Source organism: Ovis canadensis, chromosome 1, assembly GCF_042477335.2.
Source record: "Ovis canadensis isolate MfBH-ARS-UI-01 breed Bighorn chromosome 1, ARS-UI_OviCan_v2, whole genome shotgun sequence".
NCBI classification, from domain to species: domain Eukaryota; kingdom Metazoa; phylum Chordata; class Mammalia; order Artiodactyla; family Bovidae; genus Ovis; species Ovis canadensis.
In genome coordinates, this window is record NC_091245.1 from 46,692,412 (window position 1) to 46,712,415 (window position 20,004).

The 20,004-nt window shown below is 36.0% G+C and overlaps 1 protein-coding gene across 6 annotated transcripts in view; it reads left to right on the forward strand.

Moving 5' to 3' along the window:
- SRSF11 (serine and arginine rich splicing factor 11) overlaps positions 1 to 20,004 on the forward strand; it is a 49,801-nt gene that overhangs the window by 2,180 nt on the left and 27,617 nt on the right. For 2 of the 6 annotated variants that reach the window (XM_069565451.1, XM_069565634.1), the window contains exons 2-3: positions 12,393 to 12,614; positions 18,828 to 18,961. In XM_069565451.1, coding sequence (XP_069421552.1) covers positions 12,415 to 12,614; positions 18,828 to 18,961 — 334 coding nt within the window. In that variant the 5' untranslated portion in view covers positions 12,393 to 12,414. Of the gene's footprint in view, positions 1 to 12,132; positions 12,191 to 12,389; positions 12,615 to 18,827; positions 18,962 to 20,004 lie in introns of those variants that run through there. The other 4 variants (XM_069565538.1, XM_069565715.1, XM_069565881.1 and 1 more) reach the window with 3 other exon arrangements.

The window sequence follows — 20,004 nt, forward strand, 5'->3', positions numbered from 1 at the left end:
ATTATATTGAAACTGTTGCATTTTGAATGACAAGCATATTCTAACTAATGGCAGAGTAATTCTGAAAAATCCATGTGACTGCACACTTGTGGTAAACTTCAATAGATATAAACTGACATGTATAAAAATTTAACAAGTATATGTCTATAGTACACCATGTATTATACCTGTGTAGCAAGTGCAGATTGAACAAGTAAAGGTGAATATTATTACCTCATGCAGTCAGGAAAATCATGGGTTTTGTCTCAAATTGATGCAAACTGAAAGTTTATCAACTTGAACTTTATGAGAAAGTGTAGTTATGTATAGTTATATTTGTGGGAATTAGCACTGTATATAAATTGTAACGCTTCCGAAAGAATACATTAAAACAAAAAACCCAATCCTTTTTTGACGTGGGCATTGAAGCTCAAGTATTTGCTTTTTTTTTTTAAAAAAGATCAATTATTAAAACAATGTGAAACGTATATTCTGTATAAGGGCTGGAGACTGCATAGTTACCTTTATAATATAATTTCCCTAGCTACAATTTATTATATTCATTTTATTAAAGTATGGAAGGCTTTGCTCTTCTAGCTTTGCTAAATGAAAACAGAAAATGAGGAAGTCAAATATATATTGAGAATTAGATCAGCCAAAAATAATATTCCGTCTCATAACAGAAAGTAAGACTTATCAAAGTAAGGTAGAGTGGCTTGTCACTACCACTAAAATTTAATAAGATGTTAAAACATGGCTGTGTTATTCTTATGAACAGTGCTATGTGTTAGATATTTTCAGTGTTTAAAGGTACATTTGATAAGATGAATCTATTGAGGCAGATTGATAAATTGTAACAAAGGAAAATGGCATTAATTTGTGCACATTTTTAAGCACAGTTTTTTAAATGTCATCAGGAACTAAGTGAATTTGATTGCAGGCAAAACGTCTGGGAAGTTTTCTTTTTCTGTAAAATGGCAGATTTCGATTTAGCCTGTATTGAATCAATAATGTTCAACTTTCAGAATATTGCCTTATCTATGAGAACTGCTATTTTATGCTAAAATTATTTATTAAGAGAACATTCTACTTTTTAGCAGTCATTATTGACAAGCTGTTGCACCTAACAAGTATTGCTTATTAAATATTCTGAGTTGAATGTTTTATATTCTCATATACTTATTATTCAGAATTTTCTTTCTGTGTTTGCCTTTACTCTATAAATAAATTAGTTTAAATTGTCAAAATGGAGAGCAAATTATTTTGCACATGGACTCGTCATGTTTTAAATATTCAACTTCAGTGGTGCTTGTTACTTTTAGTTTCCTTTGAAAATTGCATTTTGGACATTTGTTTTCTATTTAAACTTACAACTACCAGCTTTTAAAAGTAGTTGGTAGAAAACATACTATTTCCTTGAAGGCAGTACATATTTTGCATATTTATTCACAGTTTCAAATGTGGCTTTGCCTTGCATTTTATTTTTACTGGGGCTGTGTGGTAATTTTTTCTGAAGACAGTGCATTTTACTTAGATTATTCATTTGTGTATATATCCTTTGTATGCTCCCTTTGTTTCTCTTCTTAGTTTTGAATTAGGAAGCAGTGAATTTGTTCTAGGAGATTTAATATTTTATATAAATGTTGTCTTCTATTTCTCTCTACTTTCAGTGTAAAAGTCCACTAGAATTAGGGAAATATTTTTAGTTTCCTTTTATAAAGAGGCTTTTACATTGCTACTGGTTTTCACATGAAGTGGAGGAAGTAGGGTTTTTTTAAGTTTTTATATCTTGATTACTTGTATTGTTTTTTGTTTGCTTATAGTCTGTCTGTTGAAAATAAGTTAAAACAGAGGTTTTAAAGCAATCTTGCTTATGTCATTAAATAAGAAGCACTTATGGTATTATTTCTTTTTCTAAAATCAGCTGAAAATGTTTCCATTATCTGTGAAAGTGAAAGTCACTCAGTCGTGTCAGACTCTCGAAACCCCATGGGCTATACAGTCCATGGAATTCTCCAGGAATACTGGAGTGGGTAGCCTTTCCCTTCTCCAGGGGATTTTTCACAACCCAGGGATTGAACCCAGTTCTCCTGAATTGCAGGTGGATTCATTACCCCTAGAGATTCTTAACTATTAACATTTAGTAGCTGTTTTCTTGCTTGTTTTTCCATGATTAATGTGATCTGTGACTTAAAGTCTTAATTTTAACATTAATTGTATAGGTTTCTATGATTTTGTTTATCTTAAAGTAGTAGAGTAATAAGAGATAAAATTAGGACACTAAACCTGGAAATGTACTTCATGCCATTCATTGTGTTAACAAATACAAAATCAATACCAAATAAATGTTCTTTTAATCATTTTTATAAAAATCCACTATTTTAATATTTGACTTTATATTATCTCTGCCAACATTAGATTTGTCTAATAGATAAATTTGCTCAATAATTATATATGGTAAATGGTGTTCTGTATGGACAAATGTCCCCAACAGCTTTAATAAGACAAGATATGGCTCCTGAGACTTTATTCTTAATACCAACTTAAGCTGATAAGGGGAAAAATATTAATTTGATAGTTTGTTGACATTCACAACTAATAGATTTTTATTTAAAAATTTGATTGTAAATTTGCAGATGGGATATTTATATTCACAATTGCAATTAAGATAAATGCTAGCTTAACTTTCAAAATACCTTCGACTGTCCACTACTTTTTTTAATCATTTTTTTTCCATCCTTTAAAATATTACAGTTACTTATATTTACATGATTTGAATGGTACTATTATTGCCAGGGAGGGGTGTGGTAAAATCCTAATGAACATTTAAATACTTGGTTCTCACTATACAAATCTGTGAAACCAGAGCTTTTGCTTTTTATCCTTCTAGAGATAACATGTTTTCCACTTGTCAATAAATTTACCTGACCAGTATCGTTGCCTAGAGAATCCCATGGACAGAGAAGCATGGTGTGCTACAATCCATGGGGTCGCAAAGAGTCAGATACGACTGAGTGACTAACACACACACATACAGTTTTAATTTTTTTTCCATTTTAGAGCTGCTGATTTTTTTTGCTTTTCTTTTGATTCCTCATTTCCTAAAAAGTTATCTTTCCCCCATCTGTTCCTTCCTTCAGAATAATTTAATCAATGTCTCCAGGTGCTTTAGACTTCTACATGAGCTAATTATGTCTTGAAAGTTGTTCATAGTTAAAAGTAGCTAAAATGGAAGTTGAAGGAAAAAATCATTGTGGTCTTTAGCGTTAGCGTGTGTCAGAAATTCAGTTTATTTTATGTTTTTCCTAATGTTCGCTTTTTTATTTTTCTGATCTGAGCTCTGGTTATTTGATAGTCTGTTGCTCTAACCCATGGCAGTGTACTTTTAAAACTGATCAAGTGTATGTGGAGTTGTTTGTCTTTTGAAAATTAAATAGTGAGTGATCTTGCTGTAAATAGAGACAAGTAATTGAACCCTTCCTAGAAGGAGTTTTCCATGAAGCATTTGTGTTTTATCAAAAAAGGAATGTTTTATTTAGCTATCATCTATTTACACATACTGTTGGTAAAGTGCTACTTTAGGAACAAAATGAATATGAAAATCTGAAATTTGTTGTAATGTTTCCTTTGTGGCACCCGCTTAAGAGAGAAAGAACAACTAGTAATAGTGTACTTCACATGTTTACTAACACTTACAAAGTATTTTCGCATTTGATAGTAATGCTCCAAGGTTAGACAGAAGTATTACTGTTATTATTCATCTGTTAAAAAAAGAGGAAGTTGAACACAGACTTTTTTGTAATGGTATATTCCATTTGTTGAGTACCTGTGTGCTGGGCACTGTGATATGTGTTTGATACCCATAATACTTTATAATCTTTTAAAAGAGAATATACCACCAAAAACCTATATTAGAATGTGAGCTCTTAAGTAAGAAACTCTTCCCACTATATAAATTAACTCTTCTGATTCATATCTTTCATGTAAATGATGAAGTAGAAATAGTTCAAGGTACTAGCCTAAAATAGGGTGGTATAAAATAGAACCCAGCTGAGGTTACCATTTTTCAAACTAAAAGTTTTTAAATTGTAGAGTAGGAATAATAGTTAATATTTTTTCTAAGCATTTATATTAATATTCTCATTTCATCCAGAATTCATCCTCACAACCCAGTGAGGCGGGCATTATTTTTCAAATGAGGAAATTGAAGCAGAAAATAATAAGCCAAAGACTGCAATATCTTAATTGGTGGCAGAGTTCCTTTGATTTGACTCTAGGCCTGCATTGTTAATCCACTGTAGCACCTTTTAAATGTGAGGATTAAAGTTAAGTTGCTCAGTTGTGTCTGACTCTTTGCGACCCCGTGGACTGTAGCCCACCAGGCTCGTCTGTCCATGGGATTTTCCAGGCAAGAATACTGGAGTGAGTTGCTATTTCCTTCTCCAGGAGATCTTCCCAACCCAGGGATCGAACCCAGGTCTCCTGCATTGCAAGGCAGACACTTTAACCTCTGAACCACCAGGGGAGCCCTGTGAGGATTAAAGGGCATTTCAAAAGCATACGGTTAATGTGGATCTTCAAATTACTGAGTTAAGTACATTTTGGGTTTTATTAGTTTCCTAAGATTTCCTTTATGAAGAGACAGTTCATTTTATAGCATAAGGGGGGAAAAGAGCTCAGATGGTGCAAATGTCTAATTCCTTAATCAGGGAAAACTCTTTAATATTAAAATGCTTGAAACTATTTATTAGATAAAGAAACATGTAAATAACTGCATTTTTTTTTCACTTTTTTTTTTTTTAAAGGTTAAGTAGTTGTCCCTCAAACCGCCTTTTTCTCAATTGAGACTCTAAAAAATCTTATAAAACATAGAGGATAGTAATGAGTGCTGCTAAGTCACTTCAGTCGTGTCCGACTGTGCGGCCCCATAGGCTGCCCTGTCCCTGGGATTCTCCAGGCGAGAACACTGGAGTGGGTTGCCATTTCCTTCTCCAGTGCATGAAAGTGAAAAATGAAAGTGAAATTGCTCAGTCGTGTCCAACTCTTCTCGACCCCATGCATGGACTGCAGCCCACCAGGCTCCTCCATCCATGGGATTTTCCAGGCGAGAGTACTGGAGTGGGGTGCCATCGCCTTCCGTTGACCCCATTCAATTCCAAAAGCCAAACAAGTCTGTTACAAATAAATTGACTATGGTTTTTCCAAACATTTGTATGGACTACAGCTAAGAGTACTATGCATATAGATATAAGCAGTAGTATCTTAATGTAACTACTCTTCCCTCTATGTTAATCATAAACAAAGCTTTGAAAAATGAAAAGTACAGATTTTTGCCTACAGTTTCAAAGTACTCTGTCAGTCTTATAATATGGATACGGAATGTCTGCTATTGACAGACAACATAAATTAAAACAAGTATTTGGGAGTAAGTAGACTTTTCCTATTCTGGTGTGTGTCTGTCCATCCCTAATGCTAACGTGTCCTTCAGTCTCTGAAAAGGGAGCATGGGATTTAGAATTTTGACTTGAAGATAGATATTAATCATTTTACATTTATCTAATTTATTGAATTAGAAATAGAAGAAAAATTCGGTTGTATAGTTTTTAGAAGGAGAAAAACAAAATAGATCTGTAGGTAAGTTTTTTTCTTTTTTTTTAATTTTTAACTCTAGTTTGTAAGCAGCAATTTATTTCCTATGTTTTTCTTACTGCTTTCTGTAGCTATAGGGGAAAAATGTATAGCAAAATAGTTTTGAGTTTCTCAACCAAACTTTCTTGTAAATCTAACAAATGCCTTGATTCACCAAGCTTTTGTTGAGTGGATTGTGTAAGGCATAAAGTTTCTAGCATATTTGTTGTTCAGTCACCAAATCATGTCTGGCTTTTTTCGACCCCATGGACTGTAGCACTCCAGGCCTCCCTGTCCCTCTCTGTCTCCCAGAATTTGCCCAAGTTCATGTCCATTGAATCAGTGGTTATATCCAATAATCTCATCCTCTGCCACGCTCTTTGCCTTTTGCCTTCAATCTTTCCCAGTATCAGGATCTTCCAATGAGTCAGCTATTCACGTCAGGTAGCCAAAGTAGTGGAGCATCAGTCCTTCCAATGTGTATTCGGAGTTGACTTCCTTTAGGATTGGCTGGTTTGATCTCCTTGTTTTCCAGGGGACATAGATGATACTCAGTAAGTTTTTGTCAAATGTTTACTTTGTTCCAGTAAAATATTGCTGGATATCAGAAACACAGAGATAAATACATTGTCTTCCCTCTCCTCAAAAAGTATATTTGCTAGAGGGAAAAAGCTGCTTAACAACTAATTTGGTAAAACCTGTTGGTTGTGAGGATTTGCAAAATTATGTCAAATTTGGAGGACTCTACAGTCTTCTCAAATAGTGTAAATAAACAAAGGTGGCTAGTAGTAACAGGTAACTTACCCAACTGGGAGCATGGTGTCTAGTGGATAAAGTTATTATACATATTTGTGGCTATTCTATGTTTTAATTAAAGAATTTCCGTCTAACACATGATGTCTTTTCCTTTGAACTGTCTTTACTCAAGTTCTTTCCAGTTTTACTGCCGAATAATTGACATACAGCACTGTATAGTGAAAGTGAAGTCGCTCAGTCGTGTCCGACTCTTTGCGACCCCATGGGCTGTAGCCTACCAGGCTCCTCTGTCCATGGAATTTTCCAGGCAATAGTCCTGGAGTGGATTGCCATTTCGTTCTCCAGAGGATCTTCCCAACCCAGGGATCGAACCCGGGTCTCCCGCATTGTAGACAGACGCTTTACCGTCTGAGCCACCCTTAGTGAGTTGACATACAGCACTGTATAAGTATACAGCATAAACATTTTACTTACATATTATCTTGAAATGATTACCACAAGTTGGTTAATATCCATCATCTCATATAGATAGAAGATGAAAAGTAAACTTTTCCTTGTGATAAGAATGCTTAGAATTTACTCTCTCAGCAACTTTCATGTATATCATACAACATTGTTAAGTATACTTGTGTCATACATCCCCAGTAATTATTTGTCTTATAACTGGAAGTTTTTATCACTTGACCACCTTTTTCCAATTCTCCCTCCTCTCACTCCCATCTTTGATAGCCACAAATCTTATCTCTCTCTTTTTTTTATGAATTTGGTTTTATTTTTTTATTTTTTTAGATATAACTTGTTTGTCTATTCATCCATCAGTGGGCACTTCCCATGTCTTGTCTATTGTATATAATGCTGCTATAAACATGGGGATACAGCTATCACAACATGGTGTTTGTTTCCGTAGTGGCTGCAACAGTTTACATTCTTACCGGTAGTGCACAAGGGTCCCCTTTTCGCCACATCCTCTTTAATTTTTGCTCTTTTGCCTTTTTGATGCTAGTCATTCTAACAGATATGAGGTGTTTTGGAGTGCTCTGTATTACTTTAGATATTAATCCTTTATCAGACATACGGTTTGTAAATATTTTCTCCCATTCTGTAGGGTTGTCTCTTCATTTTATTGATGGTTTTCTTTGCTGTACAGAAGCTTTTGAGTTTGATGTAGTCCCACCTGTTTATTTCTAATCATGTTGCTTATGCTTTAGATGTCCAGAGTATCATTCCTAAGACCTACATCAGGGTATTTTTTTTTTCCTGTGTTTTCTTCTAGTAGTTCCATTGTTTCAGGTGTTACATTTAAGCCTTTAGTCCATTCAAATTAATTTTTGTGAGTGGTATAGATAAGGGTCTAGTGTCATTCTTTTATACATGAGCTCTTTTAGAACCTTGATACTGGAAAGAACTAAAAGCTTGTTCTTTATGACTGAGAGAATTGGTATTGTTTTTGAGAATTTCCATAAAGTATTTTGTAATATTCTTTGAGAGACTTTCTTTCCAAAATCAAGCACCACACTGTAAATTTGTCTTAGCGGTGTGGTGGTAGCAGAAGCTCCCCACCTGTGAGCAATAAGGCCCTACTATCGGGAGTCTTATTTTTCATGTTTCAGAAATATATCAGAAATCATACACTGCACTATACATGTATAGGCCAAACATGACTAATAGGCCGTAATATGACTAGAGAGAGCAAAAGGACAGGTTGCTTTTTGCTTTGGATTAGAAATAGCATTAACCATTAGTAAGATTGGTGAAAGTGAAAGTTACCTTAGTTGTGTCTGACTCTTTGCGATACTGTGGACTGGAGCCCAACGGGCTCCTCTGTCCATGGAATTCTCCAGGCAAGAGTACTGGTGTGGGTTGCCATTTCCTTCTCCAGGGGATCTTCCCGACCGAGGGGTTGAACCCAGGTCTCCTGCATTGCAGGCAGATTCTTTTACCGTTTGAGCCATATTCATCAATCAAGTATAACTGGAAGCTTTCCCAAACTCACTCCCAAAAACGAGCTGTGGCTCTTCCCTTTTTCATGCTTCTTTCACTTCAGTTCCCACATGATACTGAAAGGATCTTTTTACCATTCTCTCTGTGAAATATAAGTTGTAAAGCATTTAATCAACAAAGGAAAGGGGTCTTCCTACTTTCCTTGAAAGCTTCAAACTTGTTCTCACCATTAAGTTTCTAATTACTTATTTCCTTTGCTTGGACTGCTCTTCCCCCAGAAATTCAAATGGCTTGCTTCCTCATTTTAATAAAGTCTCAGCTCAGATAACACCTCCCCATCCTCTATCATGTTTATATATATATATATATATATTTTTTTTTTTTTTTTAATTTTTCTGCGCTGGGTCTTAGTTGCGGCATGTAGGATATTTGATTTTGTTGCCACAAGCGGGATTTAGTTGTGTCGGGTGAACTCTTAGTTGCAGCTTCTGGGATCAAGTTCTCTGACCAGGGATCAAACGCTGGCCCCCTGCATTACAAGAGTGGAGTCTTAGCCACTGAACCATCAGGGAAGTGCTTTCCTGGTTTATTTTCACCACAGCACATTACTTTCTTCCGTCTTTGTTTTTGTTTATTGAGAACTTGCAGTACTGAAGCTGGAGTTTCATGAGATCAGAAACATTGCCTGATTTTTTCCTTGCTGTATTTCTAGGGGGTGGGAAAATCCTAAAACATAATATTTGAAGGAATTCATGAGTTTTTTTGTTCTTTTTTTTGTTAACATTTTCATGATCCTTGGGTTAAAGTAAATAAGACAGGCATGATACTTTTCTCCAGGTTCTGTACTTTTTTTTGACGTGAAAGTCTCTCAGTTGCATCCAACTCTTTGCGAATTCTCCAGGCCAGAATACTGGAGTGGGTAGCCTGTTCCCTTCTCCTGGGGATTTTCCCAACCCAGGGATCAAACTCAGGTCCCCTGCATTGCAAGCAGATTCTTTTCCAGCTGGAGTTGTGTTTAATTGGGAGCCTAAACGAGTCTAAAGTGATTTAAAATTAGTATATATTAGATATATCTGTTATTTGCTATCATATATTAGTAATTTGCCTTTAGCTATTTCATTTCTTTCCCCCCCCCCAGGCTAATTGTTCATGCTTTATTAACAGTGTCATAATAATATGTTATTTATGCAGGACATAGTCAAAGATTTATCTTCTCAGTAATGTGTGAATGAGAACTGTGACATTAGAGACATAGACTAATGTATGAATCTAAACTCGGGATGGTGACTGACAGTGTGTTGGTAAAAGAAACTGATGTTACCTGGCACAATTCTAAGAGACCACAGAACTAATTTATCTTCTGATATAGTCTCAATTCTAAATGAGAGGAGAAATGGCGATACATTAGCTATTTCATTTCTATGGGAAACAGACAATAATAACACAAGGAAATTATGTAGTTATTCCATCTGTTGGGCCTAACAGGATCTTCAAAATTATAATACAACTCCTTACTCAGCTTCTGACTGAAGCAGATTCTTAAAAGTGAAGTGAAATTTCCTCGTTACAATTAATAACTAATTGTAGTTATTAAAATACTACTAAAGGTATTTTATCTTAAGCCAGTCTTCTGGCTCTAAGTTCAGTATTGTTTTTAGCTGCTAGATAATTTGAAAATAAAATACTCAGGAATCCTCCTTAATTGAGTGATTCTTTTTTGGCACTCTGTTTCGCCATCTGGAAGCACCGTCCATCTGTATATCCAGTAAGTTTTTATGTATAACCTGGCTTCTGATGATTTAAAAGATTTATCTTAGCACAGAACTATATGGTTTGTGTGGGGTTTTTTTGACCTGAATGTGTAATTTTAATTACATAATGTGTCAAACATACAGAAAACTGTGGAATAATAGAAAAGATTTCTGTGTATCCACCGCAAAGAATAAAAAGATGTTAACATTAAAAAATAAAAACAAAAGGAAAACCCTGAACCCAGCCCTTGTATTTATTGGTCCTTTTGTCATAGAACATTGTAGCATGCCTTGGTACATGGTAGCCACTTCTAATGAGAGTTAAACTTGTCAGGTGACAAAACTGAAACAATTTAGTAAGGAGTTTAATGCCATTTATTCAAGGAAAAACAGTCCATGGATTGGGGGAATACAGTGCCTGACAGGTGTGGAGCGCTCTTCCCAAGGGATTCTGGGTAAGAGGGAGTTTTATAGGGATGAGAAGAGATATTGGTCAAGAGGTGGAGAATTCCTCATAAGCTAGCAGGTCTTATTTTCTAGGACAAAGAAAGCTAGCTAAAACTGAATTGGAAGATTGCGAATTTGTATGTTTTCCTTAACAGGTGTTTCCTCTAAGTGCAGGCAGACGTAGGTTTAGGTTTGTTTCATGGACCAGGTCACTGTGGCAGCCTCCGTTTTGTAGGTACTGATACACTGATTAACTTTACAAACAAGACTCTGTATTTGGCAGTTACATATGTACTATTCAAAATAAGAAAGTTACTTGACATGTTTTATATTAACAGACATTAATGAATAATGTGCAATTAGTTGTAATTAGTAATTTTGCCAGACTTATGGTCAACTTACCATTCCCTTTGTATAAGAGCTAGGAGAAATGGCTTAACTGGTAAGTAAACCTAGCCAGTTGGCTTTACATCCAAATCTCAATAACTTTAGTTTCTAATCTCTCACAAATCGCACTCTCAGTTGCATTATTCCATAGAAGTATTTACTAACAAAAATAATCTGTGAGTCCTCAGATTTTGGCCTCCAGGAGTATTTAGGATCAAGTAATTAACAATTGTCAGAGTAAATGACACTTACTTGTGGGTGTGTTCAACACATCTATTGGCATTGGCTGTGTGACAGACATTGTGCTAGATCCTAAACTGACCCAGGAAACTCGGGAGCTTTTGGCAGGGGAATACATGTCAATATAACAAATATTTTTGTGCCTCTGTCCTTGAGTGGAGAGAAGGAAACTCTAACTCTGCTTGAGGAAGTTGTGGCAGTGAGGTGAGGAAAGCCTTATGAAGGATAACGGGTAAAATGAGGGAGGTCATTAATAACTTGTGGAAAGGCACAGCGAAGTAAAAGATTTTGTCAGGTTTGGGGAACTGCAAGTCTTTAAATAACACTGGATGAAAGTGGGAGAATAGTTCACATGAGGTTGAAAAATTAGGCAAGGATCTTTTTATGATCAAAATTATTAAAATTAGGCAAGGATCTTTTATGATCAAAATTATTTTAAGCAAGAAATGCATGTAAAGGAAGTTCTGTCGAAATATTAGATAACATACTTGAACATATTTGGGTTCTGTAAAATATTCTTTAAAAAAGTGAATTTGTTAAAGCACTAGTGAGTGTAACATTAATATACCTTTTTCTTAAGATTTTAGTGCCAAAGCAAATTCGTTGCAAATTTAGTATTACAAGGATGTGTGTATGGTAAAGAGAAAATGTTATAGGAGTGGGGAGGAAACTCTTGATAGCTAGGGTTAAATTTCATTAGTAGCTGACCAGATCTGTAGAAGATACTCTGTACAAAGAAATACCGTGGGCATTTTAAATAAGAATAGTTGTTTAAGTGTGCAGTTTTTGCCGGGGAGTGGAGGCGTGCTTTTAAAAAAAAAAAAGAGAGAAAGAAGTTAACGCCTTCCACCTTTCTCCTCTTTTTGGGAGTGGGGGGGGAAAGGAGCGAAGAGGGATGCAGGAGATAAGGCCTTTCACTAGACAGCAGCCCCTTCTCGCGTCTTTTCCGGTTGCGAGCATGGCTTGCTGTGCCGGCAGAGGGCGGAGCCGACGGTGACGCACCCGTGCGCCGCAAGGCACTGTGGGAAGCTCGGGCCGCGAGTGAGGTGGTTGGAGGCGAGGTGGGGGCGGCCGTTTGTTTTCTCGTGGTCTCGAACTCGCGCGTTCTCTTCCTTCCCCGCGGCGAGCGGCGGGGCGGAGAAACGGCGGCGACGGCAGCAGGAGCAGCTGTAGCTTCGGACACCGTCCTGTGCCTTTTCCGGCGAATGGTTCCTCTTCCCCCTCCCTCTCACTGTTTGTTGTGTGTTTGGTGTGTTAAAGCAGGAGCGAGAACGCGAGCAGCGCCATGAGCAACACTACCATCGTCCCCAGCACCGCGGGCCCGGGCCCCAGCGGCGGGCCGGGGGGCGGAGGCGGCGGCGGCGGAGGCGGCGGCACCGAGGTAATCCAGGTGACTAATGTCTCCCCGAGCGCTAGCTCTGAGCAGATGCGGACCCTCTTCGGTTTCCTAGGCAAGATCGACGAACTGCGCCTCTTCCCGCCTGAGTGAGTATCGTCCACCATCACGGTTTTTGCTAACTCCTCCCCAGCCTGGGCCTACCCACACCATTTCCTGCAGGCCCTTGTCTGTGCCTCCCTGGGCCAGGCTGCTTTGGTTGAGATTGGCTGTTGGGTTTACTTATGAAGGAAATCTGCATTAGGCCTACTACTGATGCACAGAGGCAGAGCCAGGGTTTGGGGGTTTAGGAGACAACTGGCTTCTAATCTTGGTGTGTTTTTTTTTGGTTTTTTTTTTTTTTTCTTTTTTCTCTTTAAATTGTGCCTGCGTGGTCGTTCTTGGGGCCCTTAAAAGCAAGACAGACTCCATTTTATGTATTTTCTATAGGTTAATTTCTCAAAAAAAAAACGCGTTTGAATTCTTTGAAAAGTAACAAAAATTTTCATTTCTGTGTTATTTTGATATTGAATTTTATAAACTGTTCGCTAACTGCTCGATATTAAGTGATTCTGGCCTATTTAACATAATTCAGTTAATACTCTGACAGACATTCAGTGAGCTTGAAGTCGCTCAGTCGTGTCCGACTCTTTGCGACCCAATGGTCTGTAGCCTATCAGGCTCCTCAGTCCATGGGATTTTCCAGGCAAGAATACTGGAGTGAGTTGCCATTTCCTTTTCCACAGTGAGACTTAGTACTTTTTAAAATGAGAAGAGTTACAGCTGAAACCTCATATTTCCCTTTGTTAAATAACGTACACATTTTTTATATTCTAGAATTATTCTTCAGAAGGAATTTTTTAGAACGTTAATTTTTTTAATTTGGGGTGTACGGGTTTTTGTTTTTATCCTGTTGTCTTACATTTCTTATTTTTATCACAGATGTGTTAAATGAGTGCAATAATTGTAAAAAAAAAAAAAGCTATAACAAGATGTGATAAATACTAGAGCAAAAATTTGAAGTAATAAAAACAGTCCAGTGCTCTTTGGGAAGAGTGAAAATTCAGATTTTACTATCAGTGGGTACTCAGTTCCAGCTGTACCATAAGTTTTTTATGATGCCGCTTAAGTACTACTAAACAGGAGATTGGAATCCTCAAAGAATCCACTGTTGTGGATGTAATAAATCATTAATAACCTGGGCATGATAAATCTGTGCGCTTGTCTTAAGTTGAACATACCGCAGTCGGTATTTATCACTGTATTTCATCATGTTTTCCTTAAAGTATTTTCGGATAATAGTGTTCTCAAGTGCTGTATTGCCTTTAATTTGGGAGTAAATACTATAGGTATGGAGGGAGGTTTAGAGTTAATTAATTTACATGAAGTGTAGAATTCTAGGAACAAACTTTTTGTTGAAGTTATTTTAAACAGGTATTTACTTTGACAATGAAGGACAAATGGCTTTCATAATAAGAACTTACGGAAATGGATGTTTTACTGTTAGTTTCTGCCAACATTCCTTTTATCGTTAGTAGTATTAATAAATGGTAAAATGGCAGGAAATGAAAGTGACACATCTGATTATTATTGATTACTTGATTGTAATCATGTTATTTCTGAAAGTGTATGAGATGCTGGACTTATTTATAAGAAAATTTTCCAGTCCCACAGGTCATTAAGAATTTTTTTTAAGAGTTGCTGACTATGAAATGGTTTTCTTGTGAAAATGTTCTTTTTATGATACTTTCATAAAAAGATGACAAGTGTGGGATGTTACCTTGTCTGTTGTCTCAAGGGGGTCATGATAGAACAGACTGGCTTTTTGATTTGTAGTCAATGGAATGGTTCAATCCTAACCAGGAGAGTTGTGTGTTCCAGGTAACTTGATGTCTGGGGTGCTATGCATTAAGAGGATTTTTTTCCTACATTGGGAAGAATAAATACTGACACATGTTTTGCTCTGACTCCTTCATATATGCGCCCACGTACAGATCATTTTCTTTTCTGAAAATACGTAAGGTTATAATGTAGTGAATTTTACATTACTTTAGTGGCCTTTACAAATTGAATAGTGTGAATGTAGATCCTGTTGTTCATTTAATATTATATGTATATGAACATAAAGTGTTTTTTGTTTTTTTTTTTTACTAATTTGTCTTAATAGATAAGCTGACCTGCACAATTTGGAAATAAATTATTGACGGTTTCTTTAAGCTCCCCACAGTTTTCAGTAGTAGCTTGTTACAGATAATGTGCTATGGAGTCCTAGTAGTCTAAAAGGGGTTCATCTTTCCAGAAGTACTCCAAAAATTTACTCTTACTCACAGAATAAGATTAAATGACTTAACTTGAAATTTTATTGATTGTAAATATATTTGTTGCTTGATTTCTTTTTTTTTTTTTAATGGGTGTGTGTTTCTCCCAGAACGTGTTCATATCCACTTGGAACTCTGACATGCTTGCTTTCTTTTTGTTGTTCAAATGTCACCGATTCACGCTTAATAAAAATGCAACCACTCCCTGCCTTCTCTATTCAATTTAATTGCTTTTTCTCTGTAGAGCTGTTCACCAACTGACAAGTTTTAACTCCTCTGTCTTCTAGAATAAGGTTCCTTGGGGTCATCAACATCACTTGAGGGGCCGTTTTAAAGTATTATGTGACTGAGTTCCGACCCACACCTACTGAAATTCTAACTTTAGCCCCAAATTCCTGTTTGTGGGGAAAATTCCTGGGATCATAAACATTTCACTGAGAACCTCAAGAAGGTGTCTCCCCTTATTTTGTTATCAAATCCACCTATTTCTTGGTTCTTTTAAGCCAGAAATTGCTAACTTAGAATTCCATGCAGTGATACGACCTGTCTTCATAAAGTAGTATTTTATCCCTCTTTCAGTATGATAGCCTGATATATACAGAGGAACTAAGCCTTGTATCCTGTTTTACAAATGAGTGAACTGAAATTCACATAGATTTCTATCAGTGTCAGAACTAGTATTTGAAACCTAATGTGATTCTTTTCTACCACTTCATCATGATTTCCTCAAAGCCAAGCAACTTGTGAGTGGAATCATTCTTTTACACCTAATAGGTATTCTTCAAATGTTTGATTTTAGTGGGGTATCAGTGGAGAAAGTCACTGGAGTGCTTATCAGGTAATGATCCTTGAGAAGCATATGTCAGTTACTCAATAACTGAAGACTTCTGTTACACTGCAGATAAATCTATTACTAACTTCTCAGGGACCAAAAAGAGATACTTTCAGGATCATATAAGTAACTTAGTATAGTTAGGTAAGGGAGAGAACATAATTTCTTTTAAAAATTTTTTAATTTAAAAATATAAAATTTATGTTTAAAACTAAATGCAACGATTTACTGGTTTTTTTAGAACTAAATGAGACACATGAGGGAAAGAGGATGTGAGGTCAACAGAGTTAATTTTGTCACAGACTTGCTATTTTGTGGGGCTTAAGAGGTAACTTTGTTTATAAGCTCAGAATTCTCTGCTCTGAAATGGTTAGCTCAATATTAAGATGAGGTTGAAAGAACTGACCCAGACCAGAATTTCTGCTTTAGCAGTCATGAATATCAGCTAAGGATCTTGTTAAAAATCAGAGCCTTCCTCTGAAAAGGATTCTCACATTCAGTGGGCTTGAGGTGGAAAACAGTCATCTGAATTTTATGTGTGTATCCCAGAAGATTCTGAAACAAGCCTCAGAGGTCACTGTAAGAAACTAGACACAATACCACCACCACTGTTAGATGGTGAAAGCATCACACAAGGCTTCCTTTTCCCTATCTTGTTCCTCAGTTCTTTTCAACTGCACTGCCTCTTCTATATTAATTCTTAAAGGTAAGGATATTCTTAAAGGTAAATTATGTTTAATTCTTAAGTCATATTTTTAGCAGTGGTACTTGCACAAAATCCTAGGGTGGGAAAATAATTTCTGATGTCAGTTCTTAACGTCTCTTTTATTGATTTTAACTGAGAAAATGTGACAGTATAAATTGCAGGACCAAATGGCAGTGGTTTTACACGACAGTTTAAAGTGAGGAGAGATGAATTATTTGCCCTTCTGCGTTCTTACTGTACTTCCCCATAATATTTAAATTGTTCATGTTTTATCTTTACCTCACCACCACTTATAGGTATAATAGAGTAGTCAAATAATGTTCCACGTACATGAGTGGGTAGAAAAAAATGTGAACATTTAAGATCAGTAAATGGAAATATATTGGAGGCATGTAGGCATACTTTCCTAGGTTTTTAGAACACTTGATTGTTTATATTCTTTAATAACCTAATATTTGATAGTTATATTTTCTTTCAGTTAGATGCCAATAGAAGGTGTCAAAGAAATAGTAGAGGTCATTTTTTTTTAATTGCTTCACAATGTTGTGTTAATTCTGATGTACAACAAAGTGAGTCAACTGTGTGTATATATATACCCACTCCTCCCTGGATCTCCATTCCACCCATCTGGGTTGTCACAGAGCACCGAACTGAGCTCCTGTGCTATACAGCAGCTTCCTGCTAGCTGTTTTACACCTGGTAGGGTATATATGTCAGTCGTACTCCCCCAGTTGATCCCACTGTCCCCACCCACGTCTGCATGTCCCTTCCCTATGTCTGCATCTCTATACCTGCCCTGCAAATAGGAACAAAATTGGGTGATTGGTAGAGATGTATAGTAGGGTCACTTTTTAAGAAATGATTGCACTTTAGAACATAAAATGATAGCATTTAAAGAGCTTTTTATTTTAGTTGTAAAAATGTGGCTGTCAGAAATAGGAAGAGCTATGTAGCTCTAGTACTAATGATGAAAAAGCTTTATTTTCAATATACTGGGTGTAGCATTTTAAAATTTCAGAACAGTGATGCTTCACATTAAAAAAAAAATTGTATCCTTTCCAAAAAAAAACATTTTCCAGTAAACTTCTCTAGCAATATGGCTTAAATCCATTTCAGTACATACATTGACAGCTTTGCTTTGAATCTAGATTAGCATCTGTGCTAATAAGGGCAACGCCTTGAAGAAAACTTACATTCTAGGAGGTTAGAATTCTCAGATTATAGATTGATGTTGGTAAAAAGTTTTTATTTTCATATTGTGCCCAAATTATAAGAAAATGTTTCTTTTCAACAAAACTTAATCTGAAACACTTAGTGTGAACAATCTGATGTAATCCAGTTTTTATGCATATATTGAAATCTCATTTACTTAGAAAAGTTGACAATTACCCCGTTCTGATAATTCAAAACAGGATTTCCCTCTTCTTTATTGAGTCTCAAGATATAATTGGCTTGTTAAAGCAGTGGTTCTTTACACTGGGTGCATATTAAAATCATCAGGGAAAATTAAAGATGGCATCATTCAGTACTTCTAATTGTAGTCCTCCCCCCCACCCCACCCCCACTTCGAAGATTATAATATAAACCTGGGATAATGTGATTACTTCAGTTCACTGATTTTCAGATAGCTTATGGTTTGGTGTTAGAGAGCAGAGAAACCTACCTTATTTAATCTTTCCTTCCACAAAAAGTTTAATGGCAGAAATTTAACTGTCTCATATTTTTAAAAAACAACTCTGCTCCCTTCCTAATCTTATCTTGCTTAGAGCGATTGTTGCTTGGACCTTAGCTGCTTTTTGTTTTACATAAACAAGTTGCCAAGGAAAGTGACTTTTGTTAATTGAAATTTTGGGTAATAGTTGGGGGTAGCAGTATTCCCGTGAGTGCTTAATTTTTTTCTCTGTGTGAAACTGCCCTGAGAGACCCTTAACTATTTATAATGCCTGGGAGTGTTAATCAGCTATAGATGAAGGAGGACAGGGCATTTAGTAGGCAGGTCAAGAAAACTCATTGATTGTCAAATAGATGTACTTGACCATAATACTCTTTTGTCCCTGAAATGGAAAATTTTTGTTTTTAAGTCTTAAAAAGTTAGCCATGTGTAATGAAAAGTTTTCCAAGCCAAAACTAATTACTTGCTATTTGTATTTTTAAATGCCTGGTATTGATATTATGAAATAAATGTTGACATTTTTGTGATCTGTTCAGACTCTGAGACTGGTTTCAAACTGTTTTTAACTTGATGCATTATGAATTTAAACAGTGATTGTTCTGGGTGTAATTTTCTATAGTCAGTTCTATGGATAGTACTTGGTTGAAAAACGCCATGTATTTTTGAACTGGTTAATATGTGTGCAGTTATGTATTTCTCTGCCTCTTATACTTTTGAATGCAAGTATTTGTGAGTCATTCATTTGTGGGTTTGCTTATAATTTCCTCTTCTTTATGTTATCTGTGTATTTTTTAGTGATTCGCCTTTACCAGTCTCCTCCCGAGTCTGCTTTGTTAAGTTCCATGATCCGGACTCAGCAGTTGTGGCACAGCATCTGACAAACACTGTATTCGTTGACAGAGCTTTGATAGTCGTACCATATGCAGAAGGTTTGTGCTTTGTTTAACTACCTATGTGGGCATCCTATGATGACCATCTACCTCAGTGTAGTTTTAGAGTGAGCATTAGTAGCATGTTAAAAAATCTAAGCTATTAACATTTTGAAACCCTTGTTATACTGTGGTCCATAGTTTTTACGTGAAGGCTTCCTAACTTAAAATTCAAAATCTGATTTGTTTTTATAAGATATTTAACCTTTTGCATTACTTTAAAACATTTTAAGTTCACTAAAACCACTTCCCTAATCGTAATTCCTTAAGATACATCTACTTAGTTAATTTAATATTGTTTTATATAAAAGTCCTGAAGGTAAATGGTTCACTTCATGAACATTTACACAGAAACCTTCAAATAAATGCATGATGATGTTTCTATTTTGAATAAATGTGACCAGGTTGGTTTTATTTCCATAGTGATTTCTCTTAGTGATTCTTCTTACCAATAACTTTAAAAAATATATCCCACATTGAATTTCAGTATACCAAGGGTCGCAATGGTTTTGGTTTTTATGAAGTTCAATATTTCCTATAGCTTAGGTGCCAAATGGGCACTGGGTGTTTTGTTTTATGCCAGATTTTCTTGTTCATTCTTGCTATATTTTCTAGAATATCTCTAAATAATAAATTCTTCTCTCTGTTATTTGTGTGTGTGATTTTTGTAGTGGAGAAGGCAAATGCAAAACTCTTCCAGATGACTGAAAAACAGTGGGTCCTCTGCAGCTACAGGGGATTCTAGACATTAACTAAAGGCCAGCAAGCACTCAAGTCCCCCAAGTGTTTTCCTGGTGTAACCATTTGTTAACTACATTTTCTCTCTTTTTACATTTTAGGCTGTTAAAGTAATTTGGCAGAAAAATAATGAGCAGGGTTTTTGGATCTTAAAAAGCCACTGTGACAAGACAACACTATCTTTATTCCACTTTGTGAAATTTTCTAAGACATTTTTTTACTTAGCTTGTTCCCAGTGTACTGCTACTTTATTTGCTTTTTGGTAACTATAAATTTAGTGAAAGAAATCACTGAAATATGTTAAA